Source organism: Antedon bifida, chromosome 4 (genome assembly GCF_963402885.1).
Source record: "Antedon bifida chromosome 4, ecAntBifi1.1, whole genome shotgun sequence".
NCBI lineage: Eukaryota > Metazoa > Echinodermata > Crinoidea > Comatulida > Antedonidae > Antedon > Antedon bifida.
In genome coordinates, this window is record NC_136229.1 from 24,707,379 (window position 1) to 24,731,640 (window position 24,262).

The following is a 24,262-nucleotide window of genomic DNA, read 5'->3' on the forward strand; positions in this document are numbered from 1 at the left end:
CTGCAACTTCAGACTAGAAGCCTAGAGAAATAATGAGAGAAGTATTAAGAAATTCCTGAAAACCAAACTATATTATGTGGCACTTACGTGACATCACCTGCATAATGGCGTATTCTGAAGTCTTGGCTGTGTACCAGAGTCTTGTCAGTGGGCTGGAGAGCTCTACTTGTGTAATGAGGGTGTTTGGTTAACTTTTTGTTCATTGCATCGAGAAACATCTAGAACAATGGTGAATTAAACAAAACAAATAATTATTAGAGTGTTAGAGAGTCGCTATCCAATCAGGTTTGAAAAATACCATGAAAGTCGTACTGGTCTAATGGTTAGGACATTTGCATATCAAGCAGAAGGTTCTGGGTTCGAATCCCGGTTGTCTCATTCTCACAGATTTCCTCATATTATCCAATTAATTAATAAATTTTCAGTATATCATCATCATCGTTTAGAATTTGTTCTGTGCCTGTGGTGTTTATATATTATTTGATATATTCACAAATGGAAAACAGCAGTAAAGGTAAATTAAATAAAGACAAGTACCTCATCAGTGACTTTGCCAACATTCAGACAAGCTTCATCCAAGATGGCAATGATGCCTTTATGGTTCTCCTCCACCAGGTCACAGATGATTCTGTTGTTAAAGTACTCAATTGACTGCCATTCAATTCCTTCTCTTTCATACTCCTCTTGCTCTTGCTTCAAAACTAATTCTATAAACAGTTGCTGAAGTTTCTCATTGCAGTAGTTTATACAGAATTGTTCAAAACTAAAAGAACAATTTAATTTAAAGTGATTATTTGTTGACCTATGACATGTGATACATATATGACACTGTATTACAGTAGTTGTTATATTGATTGACCTTATTAAGTACCTAGCTACAAAAAGCCTAACATGAGTTCAAAATTCAAATTATGGGTATTAGAACATTTGTAACAATGTTATAACAAACTTATTTACCTTAACAAAAATGTTAAATTTTCATAGAAATATAGGCTAAACAAGGATAAACTGTGAGTTAGTGCTTACTTGTGTATTTTTCACATTAATTGCTATTATATACACTACATTTTTAAGACTTCGGAGGAGTTATTACAAAAGAAAAAAAAGTCTAGTTTCATTGTTTTTCTTTTGTAATTTTTTTTGGGTGTTGCCGTTTCATTACATTGGCATTTTAAATAATTACCGGAAAGATAAAACGTAGAGGGAAATAATTAGGAAAAATATTGTTGGTACACATTTCCTCCCACATATGCCCACATAAAAATTATATTATTTTAAGTCTAAATTTAGTCCGGAGACATTTCCTTGTACAGTTCATCTAAAATCTATAGCCACTAGTAATTACTTTGTTCTTTATTTAGTGGTAAATACAACATATAATACATAAAAGGTGTCTGATTGAAGTAAACAGGAAAAACTACAAAAATCAGTCATTGAAATATAAATTCTTATTAAAAGAAAACAAGCCTTGCTATTTCAACCATAGAAATATTAAAACCATAGAAATATTAAAACAACTAGCGAGCTAAATAGATGACACTGATATATAATGCAAACAGGGTCTGTTCTCCTCAAAATGGCGACCGCATCACTAATTTAGTATATAAATTAATAACCAAAACAATATCAAGAAAACTCCATAAATCAGACGATAAAGACTCTATTAAGGGGACACCTTTTAAGGACCAACAAAAAAATTATCCATTTAATAGTGGTTTATTTTAGTATTAAAACATATATTGCCTCTTGATTCTCGTAATAAGGGTGTCCCCTGAATATCAAAAAGGGATTCTATAGTACAGTACGTTTTTATAAAATTAATTATATTTTAATGCCAATGAAATTTTTGCATATGAAGATCGTAATGAACAGAATGCTCAATATGTAAGTGTATGTGACTTCAACTATCATGTGATTGGCCGATTGAGAATGCAGTCAAATTTAATGGTCCCTCTCTCCGTGTGGCTATTATTTTGAGCTATGATTGTGTTGGATTTGACTCGCTCTCTATCAAAAATATATTTGACCAAATGAAATTGACTGACCAAACATACTTTGATTGATTAGTTGACTTTAATACTTTACATTTTAGAAATTACAAGATGTGGGTCAAGATAGAATAGATTTTAATTGTTTATGTTTGAATTGCTGACTAACTACTTTAGTCAATGTGTGTGGGTGATTGAGAATATTTAAACCATCATAGCCAATATTATCTATCAACAATAAAACGATTTATACTCTTAATGTCTACAAAGTCATCCTATACATGCTGATTTATCCTGTAATTCAAAACAAAATAAGTATAAAATATTTCTTAATCCGTAAAAATATTTTGAGAGAATCTCATTCTTGTGTCACTGTTATTAGCGATGTATTTTACCTGTTGTTATCGAAGATCTCAAAGCCATAGATATCAAGCACGCCGATGAGTGTACTCTTGCCGTGCTTAAGGTTTGAGCCTCTCACCTCAATGGCTTTGTTGACCTTGCTCACGATCCAGCTGAATAGACGATCGTAAATAGCCTGTGTGGTAATAACATGTATTTATATTAGTGATAAAATAAAATTACTTTTAAAAGACGCAGTAAAAGCGTGAATTTTCACAATGTAAACTTCCTGATGTTATAAATAAATTTAGATAATTAAAGTCGTACTGTAATTATTTAAATCCTGTAGTAAGATTGAACAAAATTATGCATTTAATCTATACTTTCCATACTACAGTATAACCCCTATTAATAGGATCAAACAATGGGGTCCCTTAATAGAAGTAAACCCTGAATATTGGCTGTAGTGTTAACAAATATATTGCTTCTAATTTGTTTCACAGGAAAGTGTCCACTAAATAGAGGTGTTCTGCGTATAGGGGTGTCTAAATGGATGGATTCTATATGTGCATTCATTGCAAGCATAATATTAATGGTTATCAAAATATTGTAATTTATTCACGTATGTAAATTATCATTAATCACATGTGTGAATATCATTATAATTTGCATGCAGCATAATGTTTGGATAATTAATTAAGGATTTGCACAGTGAAATTGCATAAAAGTAAATATTAGTTCATAGTCAAAAGAAATTGTCAATTTCCATTCAAAGTACTACCATTTTCTTTACATTGTGAAAATAGTATTATTTGTATCATTTTATGTCTTTAGGCACATGTGGCTTACCAAAAGGATTACCAATAGTAAATAAGTCACTGTCCTATCAGATAGGTGGTAATTCCCCTGATACAGGGCTATTTTCTGAACCAGTTTCCAGCCAGCCTCAGGTTCTTTAAAGTGCACACAGGTTGTAACTGTGTACACCGGACCTACGGTTTATAGTCCTTATCCGAGAAGACTTATTCCACCACCAGAACTAGGAGCAAGTCAGCCTCAAACCCATGCCGATATTGTTGGCTCTTTAGGTACGGTAAACGCTGTCCCTGCTTTAACTGATTGGACATTTGACTGGCTAATTAAATTATTAAATATTATTATTATATTTATTTCAATAAACCAGGAAAGAATGAATATGCAATATTTTTCAGGGTCATTCCATAACAATACCATATACAGGCATAATGAGGAAGTTATAAACTGCAGGCATGATCAACTATGCAAAACTACCACATTCTGTATATGATTCTATTGATATTAGCCCACAGCCTGTTTAGTTTTTTTTTTACTTTCTCACATACCATTTAAAGTTCAAACAAAACATCATGCTTATAAAGTATCACAAATATCTAGCATTTAAATCGCCCAACTAATTCTTAACCATGTGTTTGTATTGTGTATTTCTGCTCCTTTGACATTCAAATAGTCTATCTTGAGAAGCCCAGTGGGATTGTTTTCGAGATGGGCTTGTTTTCGAAATTACTTTTGCAAACCAAAGAGGGGACTACTTTTACGGTATGTTTTAATGCTCACACAGAACAACACATGGAAGATGAGATAACAATAGAAGATCTTAAGAAGATTTTAAGATCAAATAAAAAAAAATCCCCTCCCTCCAATATTGGAGCTGCAGGAACTTATCACTGTTCTTCCAACAGTCGCATTTAGTATAAAAACAATCACGGTCTTGTTCTAAAAGATGAATGGAAATATAAACTATCATTCTTGTGTAATTAAATCATAAAAAAAAAAATTTAAAATCCCGGATGTGAAACTAATTTTTGTTTATTTGGTCTAATCTGATGTATGACTTCCTTTGTATAAAAAAGTGTCAAATTAAATTTCAAGTTGAATTCTACTCATAAATATCTTGAGACATGTCTCCAAGAAACTTGAAAAGTTGTAAAATCCATATGAAAAAAAAAATACTTTGAGCTTTTCAAGGTTATAGAATAGAACTAAAGAATAAAAAAAATGATATTAACCTATTGTATATGTCAATATAATAACAGACTAATTTGTCAATTGTCAATTAACTATCAAGTTGAATTCTGTTAATACCCATCTTAGACTTGTCTCAAAGAAACTCAAGAAGAAAAAAACAAGACCACTTTTAAGATTAATGAAATCATGAATAACACTTTAAATATGTGGATTTAGAATTCAAGTGTTTAGCTATGAGTATTAGAAAAGTAAGATTGTATGAAAGACAATTTACTCACTTTAAACTATAGAAAATCTAGCTGTTGAAGAAATATTCCGGTTCTTGTTACTGTTACTACAGTACTTGACCATGATGGTTTTATATATTGCCGATTTAAATTATGATTCTACACTTAAATAAATACACACTCCAACCAATAGGTGAAGGCACTCATTTGTCCACGGTGTGAACGAGTAAATTGGAAAGCTTCTACTTATAGAGCAAAAACAGTAGATTGTGTATGTTGGATATACAGTTTGTATTCTTGATTCAAGAAGTATAATCGTTCAGTCACTGAGTTAACAGCGAACATGCGTTAATTACAAAATAGATTACGAGGTGTCAGGTACTTGACCCTTCAAATATTTGAATGATCTTACTACTTTGGTACACTACACCCAGATAAGGAAAAATATCATAACTTTTATAGAAGCTACTGTAGAATAGCACATGGTCTGGCCAAAAGGCTTACCTAATTACAATAGACTTTTATTTAAAAAAGACCAACCTTAGCAAATGCATCTCTTCCAAATTCTGCTTGTTCTGACGTGTGACCTTTCTCCATGACCTCTCCCCTAGCAGCCACAACCCTGGAACACAATGCCTTTTCTAGGTCTTCTTTCTGTACCTGTAGTAGCGCTGTTATCGTCGACAGATCTTCAGGGTTCTTTACAAAACACTGCTCACTGTCTTCGCTATCAAAAATGATTCCACCCTAATAAAAAACAATTGCTAGTTCATTATCAAGATAGGTGCAAACTGTGTATTGGGAAAATTTCATAACAACAAAACTGGGAATAGATAGTTTTAATAATTAAAAACATTAGTAGTAGATTATTATCTATTGGGATACCTCTATCAAGGGGACACTTTCTAGGGGTAATATCTGTTTTAACACTACGGACAAGCACTTTCAGGGATCACCTCTATTAAGAGGACACCCTGTTGAGTCCCAACGGTTTCCTTTTAATAGGGATTATACTGTATATAGAAAGAGTCATTTTGATATACACAATCTATTAATAGATATGTGCATACGCTTTCTGTTTTGTCTTTGTCATTTACATCTTTGTATTGCTTGTTTAAACTGCACTGGATAAGAGAAGTAATTAGGAAGCGGAATCAATCATATATAAACAATGTATTGAGAGAAATACAACACTGCACATGCCTTAAACATATACAGCAGAACCACTATTATGTTGACAACTTTTGGACCAAACAAGGTGTCTCCTTAATATGGGTGTCCCCTGGATAGGGGCTGGCAACAGTGTAAAAACATATACTTCCTCATATTTGTTTCTTGGAGAATTTCCCCTTAATAGGGTTGTCTTGATAGAATCGCCTCTTAATAGGGTTTTCCTCTTAATAGAGTTGTCCCAAAGATGTCTTACTCTTCCTTTCTTGTACTTACTAGGTGCATGATGGATGCAACAGTTGCCCAAACTGTTTTACACTCATCAGGTGAAAACTGCATATCTCTCATTGCTTCTTGTACAGTTTTGAAATCTTTTCGGTCATTGATTGTTCCAACCTAAAAACCACCAAAATATGTTTAATAACTATATTGTCAGAAGCAATTATTTTACACATTTTATTATATTTTGTGGATCATATTGTATATATAGATTGATAAAATGAAAAAAACACATTTAACTATTAATTTCAATGACATGTGATCTAGTTGTAGTTCTCTGGAGTAGGGATGTCTACTTTGCTGGCTGTCAGGGTAGGAGCGTCCATTTGCCCTACTGTAAAGTTTTTTGATTATATCTACCCTAAGCTTTCAGTAGTGGTAGAGACGACTATTGGACCTAATATTTCTATAATACGGATTTCTATACAGAAAACTGCAAGATCTTTATAAACTTTTTACACTACTAATTTAAACTATATACTTGATTTTCTGTCTAATAAAATGTTGCAGAATAAAAGTGCTTAAATATAATATACTGTAAGGTAGATAACATGTATTTTGATATAAAACTAGAAGCCATTTTGTTAAAGATTTTTTTTTCTTGTCATTTGATTGGACGATTTTGGGTCATGTGGTGTGCAATAGTACGTACTATTTAATGATCGTGTAAAAACAGGTGTATATTTAATACAATAATGTATGTTTATATATTCGTACGATGGAACAAATAATTTCATCAGGTGAAATATGAAATTTACTTTTTAAAATTGAACTTTATCTTTCACCTCAAGAAATGATTTGTACCATCGCACTCATAAACATTTATTATTTGTATAATATTGCCCTGATAAGTACTTTATACTAATCCATCTACCAGGAAATACTTAAACCATGGACCTATAAATTAATCATTTATTAAAACAATACCAATGTAAACTGTAATCTTAAACTGTAAAATGTTCAAGAATTAAATTACACTTTAGTGTATAGATTGAAACATGACATACAGGTAGAAAACCATCAGTGAAAGGTAACAATTCATTTCAAACAAAGTAAAATATTTGAAAGTTAGATTTTTTTTTTAAAACACAGCAATTTAAAAAACAAAATAATAAATAAAAAACATAACATAATTGAAAGGAAAGAATTTAAAAATAAGGATAAAATAAATTTGTAATTAAAATTAAAATCACACAAACCAACAGTGATATTGGTAGGCTGCTTGCCACTTTTACCTGAATAAACCGAAAATATACACGTATTCCTCCCTTTCGAGGAAAGGGCTATTGTTGGTTTATCTAGATAATCTAGGCACAGAATAGGGACCAAAACAAAAATGAAAAAGGGAGAAGAAATACTATGAAATAAAATAATGTAAACTAAAATAAATAAGAAAACATAAATGAAATCAAAAGAAAATTACCGTGTTTTGGTCATTCTGAAATGGAAAAAAGAAAAAAAATGATCATACTTTATATCGGGGTTTATACATTTTACATTCCATAGGAATTCTAAAATCTATACATTATAGAATGTATAATACAGTTATAGTATTGTACATCACCAGTTCCTGTGTATGAAACTTGGCATTTAATGGAAACGTAAAATAAAATAACTATTTGTTATTTTCCATTTAAAAAAGCAGAAAGTAATTTAGTAAATAATTAAGTAAGTAATTTTTAAATAAAAACAAGGCTAAAAAATAAATACATGGCTGCCGTCACGTGTGCAAATTTCAGTTAGTGTTTACCGACCGACCAACTGACATAGTGAGCTGTAGAGTCGCGTTTGCACGACAACATTTTAAATATATTAAAAGAGCAATTTTCATATCATATATCAGTACCACAAATGAAATAGAAATGGTACAAGCTCAGAAAAGAAAAAATAAATCAGAAAAAATAAAAAGGCATGTAAAGTTGTATACAGTGTTCTCCAGAGGCAGGTTTTGCCAGAAAGATTGGAAATGAGTAAGAAATACAATCTAGTAGTGGAAGGTTAGGTTAGCCTAGCCATTAAAAACATAGACCAAGATCAATCAAAGGCTATATTTTGCAAATTGGATAGACAAAAGTACAATTTGTGTTTTTTACATCTAGTGTATCAATAATTTGGTACTTCGGTTAATTTCCCGGAATTGATTTCGATATTGGAAGAACACTGGTAAAATTAGCACACACTGTGCTGTTTAAATACTAAATCAAGCAATATGGATCGATTGTTGTTAATAAAAACAGAAACTAATGTGAATATAATGTGACTATTAAATCATATTTTGATGTCTATCGTGGTAGCTGAATTGGCAATTCATTGTCTATCAAAAAGCCATTAAATATGCAATATTGTGAATTATGACAACTTAGTTAATATCATAATATGTACATACATAAAGATTACCATGTCTAAGCTAATACTGTGTTGATGCCTTTAGGTTTATGGTACAATGTATTATGATGCAATTAATAACTTAAATTCAAAGATGCAGAAAGGGGCTTTTATTAAAAACTTTGCTGGATTTCTTATACAATTTAATGTAAATATTAAATTGGAGTTTTTTGTCATAAAGTTGAGTGAAATTATTTACATTGCTATCTTGAATTTTATGTCTAAAATAATTAATTCTAAAAAAAAATATTTTTTTTTTTCCCCTAATTTTCTCTGGCTCTGAAATGCCACTGGTTCACTAAATTAATAGGAAATATTGTAAATATTTCTGGAGGGGGAAACTTGATTTCTTCTAGAGAAGACCCCAAATGATGGCTTATTACCATGCTTCATTTAAATAATGTACACACCTATATATTACACTGTAAAATAATATGCCATTGTTGAACAAATAAATGTTTTTTAAACTTGAACTTGATTGAAAGAAAATGAGCATCTCTGTTTATCGGTAGATTCACTAAACCATTAATTCAGATAGGAGTATTCTGTGCTATTCCAGCAGTGTACAGTATGAGCAAAACACAATAAATACATTAAGTAGGTTATAAAGCTTGTATGCCCATTATGTATATTTTATTCCTACAATGAAATTTTAATATCACATTATGTAAAATTGAATATTGATTCTGGACTTGTCATGCATAAATATAGAACATCAAGTTTTTAATGAATATATATTGTTTTTATGCATGTTTGCTATGTATTTGTGCATAATGAGTTTATCAAGAATAATTTTGTCTTAAATAATTGCAAAATCAGGTCGAGTGGCCGAGCGGTTTAGGCCGCAAACAAAGCCATACGGTAGATCTTCAAGGCTTTCCTCTACCATATTTATGGTGGGAGAACCAGCCTAGGAATTAAAAACTGGAGGTCCAGCCCAGTGTACAAATCTGGACAGTCTCCACTTTAAAAACCTAGTGTATCTTTCAAAAGAGTAGGGTCTTACACCGGTGAATCTGACATCATCTACTGTAGGGCACTGTGTCTTTCTACTGTATAGGCCTTATATTTTAAGGCGAGTGAGTACGATCACTCACTTAACACACTCCTAAACTGCCCTTGAGGAGTGTGATTTACAACAAGCCTTAATTTGGTAAACTTCTACACACGAAAATACAAACAGCACACCTACAGCACCCCTGAATGTATTGAGGAGTGCAATTTGTAGCACACCTATGATTTTCAAAAGACAAGGCCTGACTATATGTATAATAAGGGCATTTTTTTAATGAATCTATTTATAACAAAAGCGCTATAGCACAATAGACTACAGTATATTCTAAAAATTAGGGAAAAATGAAAAATATTAGGTAAATTTAAATTACTTCATGGCAGTTTTTACTGCACAGATATTGCAGGTTGGGAGGATGGGGATGTTTGGGAGATTAGGGTTCATTGGGCATGTGCAGACCCATCTGTATGTTAATGATCATGTACTACAGGTATATGGTTTACACTCTAAAATTACATAAAGAGATGAACACACAAGAAAATCTGGGATTTTGACAAGATTGGCGGTGATGATAATGATGAAACTTTTGCACCTTAAAAAATCAAAACCCTAAAAATATACAAACAATTTCTCAATACCTTTACACTATTTCCTTGATTAACATAATGATATTTGTCTGGGTTACGTTCTAATTTGAGTGTCGCTAATTGTTGGTCAGTTCCTCCGCTCAAGAGTTGGTAAAAGGAATGGAAGTTACGTTCGCCATCTTGCTGCCTTATGACACGCGACTTTAAAAAAGAAAGACACAATTATTAATTTATCACATGGTTGAATAGAGTGTATTTAAATTATTTCATCGATCTTCCATTGGCCGCTGTTTTAAATAGGTGCTTTTATAGAACTTTTATTAGAAAAGATGTTTTTAATAATGCTCCCAGAAATTCAAATAACTTTCTATTTTTATTTGGTTTTATTAATATTAACATACCTTTTCTAGTAGATAATTATTAATGTGACCACCGATAGGGTCACCCTTGAAGTCAAAGTTGATATCCATGTACTTGCCGAATCGACTAGAATTGTCATTGCGAGTTGTCTTGGCATTTCCAAACGCTTCTAACAGAGCATTTGATTGGATGAGAATGTTTTTGACTCTGCAAATAAAAACCAATGAAAGAAAGAATAAATAAACCATTCAAACTGCTTTTAACAGGGCCTTTGATTGGCTAAAAACACTATAAACACTATCAGACAATTGGATTGGATGAGAATTTTTAACTTTCAAGTAAAATAAGTTTACTGTTCAACCACAGACCACAGAACCAATTAAAATATTAAACAAAGACCTACAGTACACATAAAAAAAATATATCATCAAATTTGACAGATATCCTACTGTAGACAGTAGATTTAATAATCATAAAACGCCCATACTTGAATTTTGGCTTTATGCCATTAAATTAGCTGATGGCTAGACAAAACACTTTTTCAAATGTAATTTAAAATAACAATAACACTAAATTGTGATTTTAAATAACAAAATACAGTTGGGCATAGTCATTAAAAATAACAATATGTTATTATTGTGTATATATTATTATTGGCCTATTTATGAGTCAGTACCAATTTGGCAATGTCACTTTTGGGTGTGAAACAATATAGAATTTTAACAAGTTGAGATCTTCTGAATGAGTTTTTATTCATCTAACAAGTTGATGTCATTAGGACATATGAGGTGCTACTGAGGCCTTATTTGCAAATGCTAAAGTTGCCATTAGGACCTATGAGGTGTGATCATTATAGAAGGATAACAATGTGGATTCTATAACATGGTATGAGGCCTTATTTTCAAATACTAATGACAATAGGACATATGTTTTACAAGGCCTTTATTTTCAACACAAACAAATAGTGGTGTTGATAGTCTACTGTATAAACCAACAATAGCCTCTCTCTGAAGAGAGGAATACATTACAAAAAGAAGAACTTTATCATAATATACATCGCACCTCCGTCGAAAAAGGTATAATCAAGAGTGGCCCTATTGAGTGAGACACACCAGCATAACATCATCATCATTAGGACCTATAACTGAAGCTTATTATAGGAGGATAACAAATTGACCCTATGACATGCTACTGAGTCCTTTATTTTCAAATGGTAAATTGTCATTAGGACCAGCTACTGTATGATCAGAGATACAATAATATAGGATCCAAGTTGATATTAGGCCATATGAGGTGCTCTAAGGTCTTACTACAGAAATCTAATAATCTGATGTCATTAGTGCTGTTAAGGCCGGGTACTGCGTTTGTCTCATCAACATACGATTAAACCGAGTATATAAAATTTTGTCCTGGCTTCAAGACATTGAACTATTAATACTAATAAAATAGTTAATTTTAATAAAATGTATTAATTAACTATTCTATGTCCTATTCCTTCAATACTGGTATTATATCTACTGTAAAATACAAGCAAATAATATATGTCTACTCCAATTAATAGAACCGTATGAATATAAGAACAAACACAATAACAGTGTTGAAAATCAATAATTTCTTTTTTAATTGTCAATGTAAAGATTTTTGGGTCATTGATATTATGACACACTGACAATGTACTCAGTCGAGCATGAAATTTTATTAAACAAGTGGTATTTATGAATGAATATTATGTATGTAATTACCTGTTGATTTCATTCTGGCCGCTTGCATGTGTAATCGCTGCCATATATCTCATAATCACCTTCGACGCCTCCGTTTTTCCAGCTCCACTTTCACCTAAAAATAAATGTTGACATTTGAGTATACAGTAGTATGTACAGTACGTATGGTTGTGTCAAGATAATGGGTTTGACATAGTGTCCCTATAGGCCTGTTTCTACTGCTTGAATTAATAATCGTTCATTTTAACTATTGGTTACTATTTACCAGCAGGAACAGGACCAGTTTCCGAATTTATCATCTTTTTTTTTCACATTTTCAGTCATTGGAGACCATCTTAAGAAGAAGTATCTTACTTCTTGGTCACATTTTTAAATCGTCTTCTCTTTGAAATATTACAATGTGGGTAAACTATATAAACAACTAGAATTTAATTCGTCACTTTGACGAATTATAGGTGATCATTTTTATCATTTTACTGAAATTAATTTTTTTAAACATGCACGTACGTTAACATACGATCGGAAAATGTTGATGTATGCCATCCTATTATATGCTTATAGTGCTGAGTTGTGCCTATATGCCATATACAATATGTACACTATATACAGTGTAGCATAGGTGAAATTACGGGACACACATGTTCTAATTTTTTGGCATGATGACGTTATCAAACTAAACTTTAAGATGACAATTTCGAAAGATAATTAATTGAGCAAAAAAATATAAGATTTTGAAAAAAATTTGGCACGTAGAAGCGCTGTGCGCGCTCTTTGAATTGTGTATAACTTTGACGAAAAATTTGAAAAAACTACTTTTTCAATTCAACTGGCCATATGTTAACGTCACAACATCCGATAGGCTTAATTTTTATATGAATTAATATCTACATTTCATCAGCTTTCATAATAAATTATAATCATCAAGGTAACCTTCAATTCTGAAGAGCTGTAAGATATTCAAATTTACTGCGAAGGTGAAATTACACGGCCTACGTTATTCAAGTTTTTACGCGTGATGACGTCATTAAAATGAAGATAGTGTCAACTCATGATAAAGATAATTAATTAAGCAAGCACATACTGAAAGTTGTGCGAAATTCGAGCACACATAACCAAGATGCGCTCTGTTGAATGTGATAATCTACACAAAAAGATAACAAATCCTAATTTTTAAATTCAAGTGGCCATTTGATGACGTCAAAACATTTTGTACGTAAAGTGTGTACATGAATTCATATCTACAACTCAATGGCTTCCAGAATAAGTTAAAAAAATCGGGGGTCATCTTGCATTCTGAAGAATTATTTTCATTTTAAAAAAGACCTATTTTTCACCATTTTCAGAACTTTTGTAAAATTAATATGCGCATTTTGTCATTTTTAACGTGCTCGTATAGCGTTATTTTAAGTCGGAACTGACTCAAATTTGGTGAATGTACTAAGGATGGTGAGTAGAATGAGATTTGTAAAAAAAATTCATATTTTTTACGCTTTTTAAGTATCGCGCGCGCAAAAACGCATTTTTGCGCAGTAATTTTTTGAAACACGCAAATGGCCTAATTCATGCTCTAAATTGATCAAAACTTAATTTTGAGCGTTTTAAATTTTTAACGCGCGATATCACGCGCATGAACCTACGTGCGCGTGCGTTTTTATTTGCTAATATTTTTACCCTTGACCTGAAGTTTACGTGTAGTGAATTTCATTAATATGTGATAATGAATTATGGAGATATGATTGATAATGTGATTTCGCAAAATGGCGTATAAATGTCGTCACGGATGAGTGATCATGCTGGAAAGCTTATTAGGATTAAGTTATATTATTTGAAAGATATTCTGAAATTTTGGTAATCATTGACATTAAACTTTTTGAGATAATTGTTACACAAAATAGTGTACAGAAACAATAAAAAGAAAAAAAATAAAGATTTCATACAATAACAATAGGTGATCATTTAGCATTCTAAATGATCACCTAACTAGAAGGCCACTCAGAGAGCACAAACCTCCGTCTAGGCATATGAAAATTTAATGAAATGTTCCCATGATACAGCTATGAAACCATCCTTTAAAATCTTATGAAAATCAGTCAATAATTTTGAGTAATCCTGCTACTGTAACAAATATAGAGAAAAAAAAACACACGCATGAAAACATAACCTCTTTAGAGGAGGAGGTAACTACCCTCTACGACAACTACCCTTTATGGATAAAACTACTCAAGAAAAATATCTCAACAGAGATGCTTGACTTGACAATTATAATTTACTTACAGTATCAACTTGTACAAAACTGCATACATGCCAATAATTATTAAGTTTTGTTCATACAGTACTGTAGGTTTAATAGCACATAACCAGGACAAACCAGTGTTTTCTATATAATGCTGCTAAGATATTTAGCAAAAATTCAGTTATTTTGAAATCATGAAACATATATGTAAGTCTACACTTTTGAATACTGTTGATTTTCAGCATATCAGGTAGATATCGTTACTCTACACACATGAGTAGTTTTTAATAAAATATTTATATTATAAAATGTGAAATTGACATCAAAACTATACAAAATAAATAAATGCATTTTTTAGATAAACTTGAATAAAATTACAAGTAATACTTTCCCTTCCTAGATATGTTCATGTTTGTTTATGTTTAAACAACCAATACAACTAGACAACAAACTATTTAGAGCAAACCAGACAAATAAAACTCATTACATGACTGCACACTTTGCAATACAATTGTGCACAATAATTATAATCACCACTCCTAGAATACCAACATACATATTCCATTGTAATAAATAATATTTTCATTTTAGAAGTTCAATAGGGATGTCAAAACAACTTATGCAAACACAATTTAAGTACTTTGTATACTCTTTATGGATGTGAAACTACCCACATCAATTCCATTTACACTCACCAATGACGATGTTGGGCGTTTCTTATAAATCATACAGTTAAAATTTTGTTTCTAAAAATAATTTTGCACCTACCTAATCATGATAAAATCAATTGGGAGTGGATTAGTAAATGCTTTGTGCTTACAATATTTTGGGTCTGCATTTTCGCTTACTTTAGGGGACTTTACGCACATTGTCTGCTTACTTTATGGGCTCTGCACTTTTTTGACAGTACTGTATTTAGGCAAGTACTTCATGGGTTTTACGCTTACTAGAGTACAGTATACAGACTTTAATAATTTATAGGATTTGCGCTTATTTTAAAGTTTTTGTGCTTTAACTTTATGCTATACAATACATCAACCAATTCAATAATGCAATTTTTCACAGACACAGATTATAAGATCATCAAAAGTCCCGGAGATTGAGATCTCAGTTTTTAATATTTCTTCAATCATAATTTATATATATCACAGTACAATACAACAATACTTTTGAAGTACATTGTATCGGTGATGATGACAGGAAGTGTAAAATCCCAACGAGACCCTTATACATGATGACTTTTGTACTGTATCGAAAGGCTAGTCAACAATTGTACTGTATTTTTTTTTTAGGCCAAAGGTATTTTAATATATATAATACCAAAATTTGTGTGACTGCAGATCAAATTAAAGTACTATTTTTGTTTTTGCCACAAGTTAAAATTGTTTTTCACTTGCATTTTTACTAATTACTTTTTATCAATTTCTCCTAGTTTGTCAGAGGGCGTTGTGTACAGGAATACTCCAGTATACACATCTGTCTCAGGTGCACTTTAAAAAGCCATGCATCTTTCAGAAAAGTTGTGGGCCTGTCGTAGTGGACAAAATAATTTTCTTTTTGAGATGTAAGCATGTATTGCAACATCTTCATTATATTTATAACTGTAACTATCAATATGGGGGAATCATACAGTTACTAAAAAAAAACACAGTACAGATGAGCCTACATGTATTCCATGCCTTAGGTTTAGCATTCATCACTACAATAAATTATGCTTTACACATGGAGGTACTGTATGTAGTACCTCTATGCTTCACGCAGTACAATACTGTATACAAGCAACAACAAACTGGCCTTGAATTATTGAAAATGTATCTCATATTAAATTTTAAACTTGATTTATGAGAAACAAATGAAAACAAGTTTACAAAGCAATTTTCAGTGTACAATTATCATTTACAATAAAATAACCTAAATTATGATGAAATTAGTTTCTTCATGGCTAAACTAATTTTCTAATGATGTTTTGAATGTAGACTATAAAATGCATTAAATTATTATAAATTCTGGTAGTAGTAGACCTTCCCACAGGCGGAAAGCCATGAAAGAGAAAAAACCAACTAAAATGCAAAACTCGGGTATACCACGTATGTATGCGCTTGTACTGAACGGCCATTTTTTATTGTTGAAAAGTTAAAAAATGATGCCATAAACTACGACTCCCTCAGGTTACCATTGAACCGAATGTTAAATTTACCAAATACAGTCCGGATAATTAACCGAATGGTGTATACTTGGCTTATACACTTACAGTATATACTGTACGTCATGTATTGTAATGCGAAAGTTCACAATTATCAATCACAGTACAGAATATAAACCATTAAAATGTCAGAGTTGGGCAAACCTTCTTTCTACCTATTCCATGTAAACAAATAAAAAACAAAGGAAATGATGTCATTACGTATCAATGTATTTATAATAAAAATTTTGTCTGGGCAATTTCAATTATTGGAAGATAGACTGTATTGTAGTAATACTTGAACACTCATTTGACACAATCAGAGACACAATGAACATTAAATAAACAAACTTCATTGTTGATTGAAGGTAAGCCATCAATAACATGCACATACTTTTCAAATGTCATTTATGTGAAGTCACATTCTAAGACATTCTAATAATAGTTTAGTTTAGCTGTACAACATTATTGATGTCTCAAAATACTTTGATAGAGCTACAGTACAGTAGCATAGCAACCTTTTACATGATTGTAGTTTAGTAAATGTTTTAAATACTTGTGTACTGTCTCACATATTAAGGGACTAACTCAATTGGTGGAAATGTGCAAATGCGAGACTACTGTGTAAATGGTATAAATCAAACATTTTACAATTGTAGCAGGGAACATTTTAATAAAAATTTGGACTAGGAAACATTCAGTATAGATTGTATTGCATGTTTATAACATTGATAAATGTGTAGCAATGAGTCATTGAGATATGACTATATGCTACTACACTGGTGAAATGTTCCTGAAATAATAACACTAAAGTATAGACAAATGAAGCGTATAGCAACATAATTTGTGTACACTAAACCAAAAATATGGTGATAGGATAGAGAGAAAGACCGATCACATTTTTATTTTTAAATTACTGGATTTCACTGTACAGTAGATATTTTAAAGTAGTTTACAGTAGGTACAGTACAGTATAATAATACAGTAGTTTCAGTAAACATCTACAGTTACACTGTATGGCAAAAGATAACAACAGTATGCATGTAAATTGACATCTTTTAATACAGTAGCATTATGTTTGATATGGTAAAATTATTTGTGTACTGTACATAGAAATCTTGTAAGGTCCGACTATGGAGCGACAAAGGGGCAACAATACCATCAGGAATGCTATAAAATGTGTATAGTAGCTTGTGAATACACCATGGTGGACAGCATGGTGTCCGTATCAATTCAAGAGAAAAACTCAAAGACTAGACTTTCTCTCTACATGATACAAAGCTCAAATTACCGGTTTTTAACACCTGCCTAAAACTATTAAATTACCTACAGTATTTCTCAACGTTTTCATTACCAAGTTTCTATTGCACTTTGGAAGACAGACACCCACTTAATTTTGCATGAGAGAAGGCGGGGCGGGGACATCATCACCCAGTAATTAATCATTCCTTAACAAGTTTTTAATGACTGTCTGTCTGTGTGGAGTAAGTGCAGAGTTTTCATTAATATTTAGCGGAGCTTTGGAGGTCGGAGTTGGCCGGGCAGACTTGAGGGTGCACACTGGTCCTTAAGGAGTGTGCAGTGACCTCTCATATATAAACAAAGAATTTTATGAGAATTCAATGCAAATCATAGTTATCTTTGTGCAAAAATTAAATTGTTATCCATTGTTGACTTTTTTTCAGTTTATATGAACAGCCGACTACATTAAATGATGTTCTGTTTGCCAGCAGCAGGTTCCGGGTGCTTACACATTTCGTAAAAATCACCTAAAAAAGACACACATGGAAATGGTATACCTAGCATATGACTTCCAGTTTTACAATACATAACAATATACATACCTGATATGACAATGCAAGTATCTTGGGCCCTTCTTCTCATTGTTTTATAGGCAGCATCAGCAATTGCAAATATATGAGGTGGCCGTTCATAGATTTCTCTTCCTTTGTAGTTTTCCACGACATCTTGGCCATAGATGTCAACTGCACGGTATGGATTCACAGACACAACTACCTCCCCAATGTATGTGTATATTTTTCCTTTTTGGAATCTGAAACAAAAGAAAAATTAGGTACATCAGTGATGTTTGTAAAGTGGTCCGGTTTTTGCCTCTGTGAAAAAAAGGGGTCAGGTTGAAATCTTACCAACCGTACTGGTGGCTACGACCCTGTACATCATTCTATACATTCACAAAGGGAACAAGTCAGCTACTGTATGAAAGGTGAAAACACAGGGAGGACCTACTGTACAGTATACTCTCTGTTCATACTCCTTCCCAATATTTCCTAGATTGAGATTAAGGAGCAGCCACAGATTAAATAATTATGTATGAAACAAATTTCTAAAATATAGATCAATATAATTTATCCTATTATGAATATCTGAAAATATCAACAAATATAAATATCCAATGATATATTCTGTTTTTATTTTTATGCTATTTCAAGCTAACTAATCCTGGGTCTGGGTGCATGTATGATTAGGGACCATGATGTCAAACTTATTATTATTTTGGTAAATTCAAGGGATCATGTCAAAATTAGTAAAATAATTTTGACATGATCCCTTGAATTGACCAAAATACTAACTACTGTAGGGTTGGAGATAAAGCAATAATTATGCTATCCATTTTCCATTGACATGTCGACCGGCAAGATGACGATGATTAAAGGAAAAGTGTTCATTTGATTCAATACTTGAAATTACATATTTTTATTATTTAATTTGATTTTATTCTTTTCTGACAAAGACAGGAAGATATTATAAAAAAACAACCAATAGACAAGAGTGTCGTGTTGCTATGGTGACATTACACCTGGATGCAGACTGACTAGTCCACTGAATATTTGTTAAACAGAGCATTATTCAGAGGTGGTATTGATTATGTGTATAATAACTGATATTGATGCAAATACCATTGAAAAATTCCATTTTGTTGCTCATTTGTGAATAGCAACAAAACAAGTTATTCACATTTTTTTTTATTGTATTAAAATGCTATTTTAAGTGATTCTACTTTTTTTAATGTAATTTTCAGTATATAATTTGCATATTTTGCATTTGTGCATACATTTTAAATAGCACACTTTTTATTCATAATGTTATTAAGCGAGGCCCTACGTAATTTTATAGAATCCATAATATAATTGTATTGTTGAAAATATAGTAACCATCGAAACAATCTATTAATTTTTATTTAAATGATTTCATACACTACTGTACAGTAACACCCTACATTCATGTAACATGTAATATTTTGTTTATAGTTTTTCCCATGCTTGCAGAGACCGAAGTAAATTTATTTTTATTTATGAGGATCACTGGTTTAATCTGACCATCACCAACCATAAACATTAATAAGTAATATTAAATTGAAAGCGCTGATGCATGACATCATCAGACGTTAAACCAAATGTTTGCACAGAAAATAATTACTGCCACCAAAATAAACATGGAAGTGATAACTTTAACAAACATAATGGAAGAACAAACATTATCAGTAAGGTGAACTACCACCGACTTTGATAAATTATTTGCCAGAAAGAATTCATTGATAAATAGATGTCCTTAATATGATATCATGTTTACAATACATCACTCATTATAAAAAACATAGAGAAATCAATAAAATTATAGGAGATGCTGGAGGTTGTGATTCATGGTCACGGTGTGTGTTCATACCTAAAGTGTTAGAGACATTGGTTCAAATCCAATGCTGCATCAATCAATGCTAAAAGATAATGTCATTTTCTTTACGACAAGAGAAAGAATGACTGTATTGTTATAGGAAATTTGACATACAGTTATATACTAAATCTACCCAGTAGATAAACCTACAGTAACCCAATAAAAAATCTTTCACGCACAAAAAATATCCGACATACAGTATGCATATGATATCTTTGTCCAAAACACTGGCCAGCCATTTTGGATGCGAGTTACTACTGATACAGTACACTACTACTGAATCTGGATTCTATTAGTTTTAAATTCCATATCACTTATCAGTATTCTACAGTATGCAGAGTTAGGAGCATTTTGAAATATGATTAAAACAAAAACAAAATTTGGAAATTTCCAAAAATAATAAAGTTTCCCGTCCCTCATGAGGGAACCATCCAACCTAGTAGGGACTGCTATATATTAGTAGAAAACCATAATTAATGGTGCTGTTTTCCATCGCATGAAATGGAACATGAGTGAACGTACTGTACCTAAACTTAATTCACACTTCCATTTCAGCATTTCATCACAGATGTTTCGGTTGTTCCATTAAACTTTATACTTTATTCATCAGTATACAAGTTCAGCTCAGACAAGACATCATACACAAAATTCCTTTCTTTAAATTAAATCAACTGGAAAATAGGATACATGAAGGTCCAATATTCTTCCTGACAAATTGTTAATTCATCTGTTATAAATAACTCAGTGTCAACATCCTATCTATTATATAAGGCTTTTAAATATTGATAATTGAAAAGAATGCACTTGAAATGGGTGTAGGCGACAATGTAAACATTAAGTATTTATCATCACTGTCTGACTCTTATTAATTCATGAATATTTGTAAATTTAATTGAAACATTTATAAAAAAGAATTAATAGGTGCGTGTGTTGTATTTATAGACACCAAGAAACACATTCACACCATTATAAACTTTTTAAAAATGTGCTTGTAATTTGGGTTAATCAACATTAGAAACTGTAATAAGGTAAAAGGAAATTATACACCTGTTCGATGTAGTCTCTAAACCGAAAATAGCCCATGCTCTTCAGAGGAGGGCTAACCTTAGATACGAAAGTTAAAATTCTTAGAGCACCCTTTCCGAAAATGAACCAGTCCACAACCACACCCTCATGTGGAAACGTTCCAATGTACCACCATCATAAAGTAAGCTTATAAAGTTGTTACAAATACAGAAAACGTATTTCTACTATGGAGTGTGTACTATACCATAATGGTATTGATGAGATCAATAATTAGTAGGCGATACCTGTAGCATCTTTCAAAAAAGATATCTTCCTAAATTAATAGTACAGTACTGGACATACTTTCTTGGATCGACCCAAAAGGTCAAACAGTCCAGTTTTGGTTGAGCTTCTGGTATTTACAGAGCCCAGTTTTGGTTGAGATTTTAGTATAAATCCAGTCCAGTTATGGTTGAGTTTCTGGTATTTAGACAGCCCAGTTATGCTTGAGTCTCTGGTATTTAGACAGCCCTTGCAGTTTCTAGTATTTACAGTTAGAAAGCCCAGGTTTGGTTGAGTTACAGATATTTAGACAGCCAGGATTTGGCAGAGTTGGTGCTTTTTTTCCTAATCACATTATAATTTTCTTTTGAAAAATTCTTCTAAAAATAAATGAATTTCTAGCAGATGTCTCTTATTTGAATTTGTCTATAATATTACTCTGCATCCACTTATTGAATACAATTAGTATAGAAACATAGCATTACTGCACTGCTGCTAGTAAAATATTGTAAACTACAACAAAATAACTTGTCTCCTGGAAACAGGACCAAAGTACTTATAGGAAGAATTTTGCAAAAGCACAAGTGAATTTGAAATGTTGTATCAGCTGGCTTAAGATATTTACATGAAGGTTATCAAATCCGAGCTTAAAGGGATAGGCTTTTACGCTATCAGCTTCCTTTTTACGATCGGAAAATTGTGGTACTTGATGGATAATTAACCTTTGCCCTGTGTATGTCTGTATTTGCTTACTTACATTTAAAAGAAAGGTTGTATTATTATAAATGTTCTATAATGTGAAGTGTACATTTTATTTTAATCTTCTTGATTTTAATTTTTCTAATTAGTTATTTGTTTTAATGGTAAACTGAACATGGAAATAATATAACCAAGACATTGTCATGTTTTGGTATATTTCTGGTTTACAGTAGATATCAAAAGATTTTAAAAAGATAATATTAAATTGCTTTCTTAAATATAACCATTAAAACAAAAAATAGTAAAATAGGAAACAGTACTTGAGTTCTACAGCTCCAATAGTTGGAACTTGTGCAACCATTTTAAATTGTTTAAATATCATAATACAGGCCTATATAGTGTATAGTAACTAATGGATGGATTTAAAGTTGAATACAATAAATAATTAATTGAATAATTAATCAGAAACCTTGATCTGTGAACGACTATTAGATTGTTATGTTTAAGTATTAATGTTTAACACAATTATGGTATTTAAGTAATTATTTACAATAAAAGAGTGTGAATTCAACACTTTACACTGACTTGTGAATTTATATTGCATTAGCAAGTCAACCTTGAATGTTTGGCGTCAACTAGTGTAAAATCGATATTTTGTAAATGGAATATTAATATATAGTAATTTTAATAATTGAAGAGTATTAAGTTCTAACTGTATCTACAGTATCTAGGTGGGGGACCTGGGGGGGGGGGGACTTTTCATAAGCCATTTTAAAACATTTTAAACATAAATGTCAAGTTGTTTGTACTTCAGGTCATGGTCAGGAAAGAATGTTATTTTACTCTTTCCTGGTGAGGTAAACTTACCTAAAATGTTTTAATTTTTTTTAAATACATATTTATTTATTTCAATGAATCATTTTTATACTGTAGTGTAAAATAAAAAAGACAAGTGCAGATAACAAAAAACATAATGAAAAAGAAAATAAAATGTTTGATGTAGCTTAAATCACTCAATTTTGAATGTTTCACAATAGCTGAAACATACATAGCATTCTTCCCTGTTTACCTCTTGTCCGTTTCATTTTGTCTTTGTTCCAAATTTCTACCTTCACAGTAACAATTCTGGGGTTTGTTTATCTGTATTTTTAAAACCTGTCAATTTCTATCTATGCCTACTGATAAAACAGGTTTACAAAGGATATAAAATGAAAAGTACATCATTCGTCAGGTTGTTCGGCGATGTGGTGGTGCAAAGATGTCACATAAAACAATAGGCAGACAACTCACCTTAGTTTTAGATTCTGCATAAACATATCCTCACTAATTTCATCCAAAAGGACAAAATCACCTTTCCCAAATTCTGGTCCTTCATCTATCCCGGCCATAATGAATTAATTCGGCCTCAAGATGCTATAAAATACGGTGAATACCGGTTTAAGTTTCCAATCCGTTCTACCGGCCGACCTTCTCTCGTGTGTGTAAGTCTACTGTCTAAAACTTCCGGTTCCAATTGTTTATTTTCCCATATCGAATGCGCCGCCTCGCGATGACGTCATAACAAAATCACTGTTGCGAGACAAAACAAAATAATAATACCACTCTGCTAAAAAACGTCTATGACTAATAAATAGTAACAAAGAAAGTATTCCACTGTCTTCCAGGGCGATTTATCGAAAACGAGACTTACCCAATCCGCACCAAATATGGTATTTTTAAAATGTATAATACAGTACCGATTAAATAAAGTGCTTCATCATGGTATTGTTCGCAAATAAGGCCTACCATTTTGGTTTAAAAATGTATAAGCCACGGGAATAATTATTTTTTCTTTCCAAATGTAAAATATTAAACTAATGGTCATACTTATGGAATTCGTTTAAACAAGGTATTCTACAATGGGATATTCGATATAAGAGAAAGGGAAAATATGAAGAAAAAAAACACCCATTATGTTATCAATTAAAAAAATATGGTGATAGTGATAGACATAGATCAACTTTATTCGTCGTAATTGTGAAAAAAAAAAACACTTTCTACTTTCTATATGAATGTTAAAATGATGGTAACTGTTGAAATAAAAAGTATAGGGTTAA

General features: G+C 31.6%; 1 protein-coding gene across 2 annotated transcripts in view; it reads right to left on the reverse strand.

Moving 5' to 3' along the window:
- LOC144840684 (unconventional myosin-Id-like) overlaps positions 1–23,642 on the reverse strand; it is a 32,875-nt gene extending 9,233 nt beyond the window's left edge. For both annotated transcript variants that reach the window (XM_078696636.1, XM_078696638.1), the window contains exons 1-10: positions 23,457–23,642; positions 18,335–18,543; positions 12,097–12,190; positions 10,396–10,561; positions 10,046–10,195; positions 6,008–6,127; positions 5,102–5,308; positions 2,384–2,526; positions 538–763; positions 88–218 (exon numbers count right to left, since the gene is read on the reverse strand). In XM_078696636.1, the coding sequence (XP_078552762.1) occupies positions 88–218; positions 538–763; positions 2,384–2,526; positions 5,102–5,308; positions 6,008–6,127; positions 10,046–10,195; positions 10,396–10,561; positions 12,097–12,190; positions 18,335–18,543; positions 23,457–23,554 (1,544 nt within the window). In that variant the 5' untranslated portion in view covers positions 23,555–23,642. The remainder of the gene's footprint in view (positions 1–87; positions 219–537; positions 764–2,383; positions 2,527–5,101; positions 5,309–6,007; positions 6,128–10,045; positions 10,196–10,395; positions 10,562–12,096; positions 12,191–18,334; positions 18,544–23,456) is intronic.
- Between the last annotated feature and the right edge of the window lie 620 nt (positions 23,643–24,262).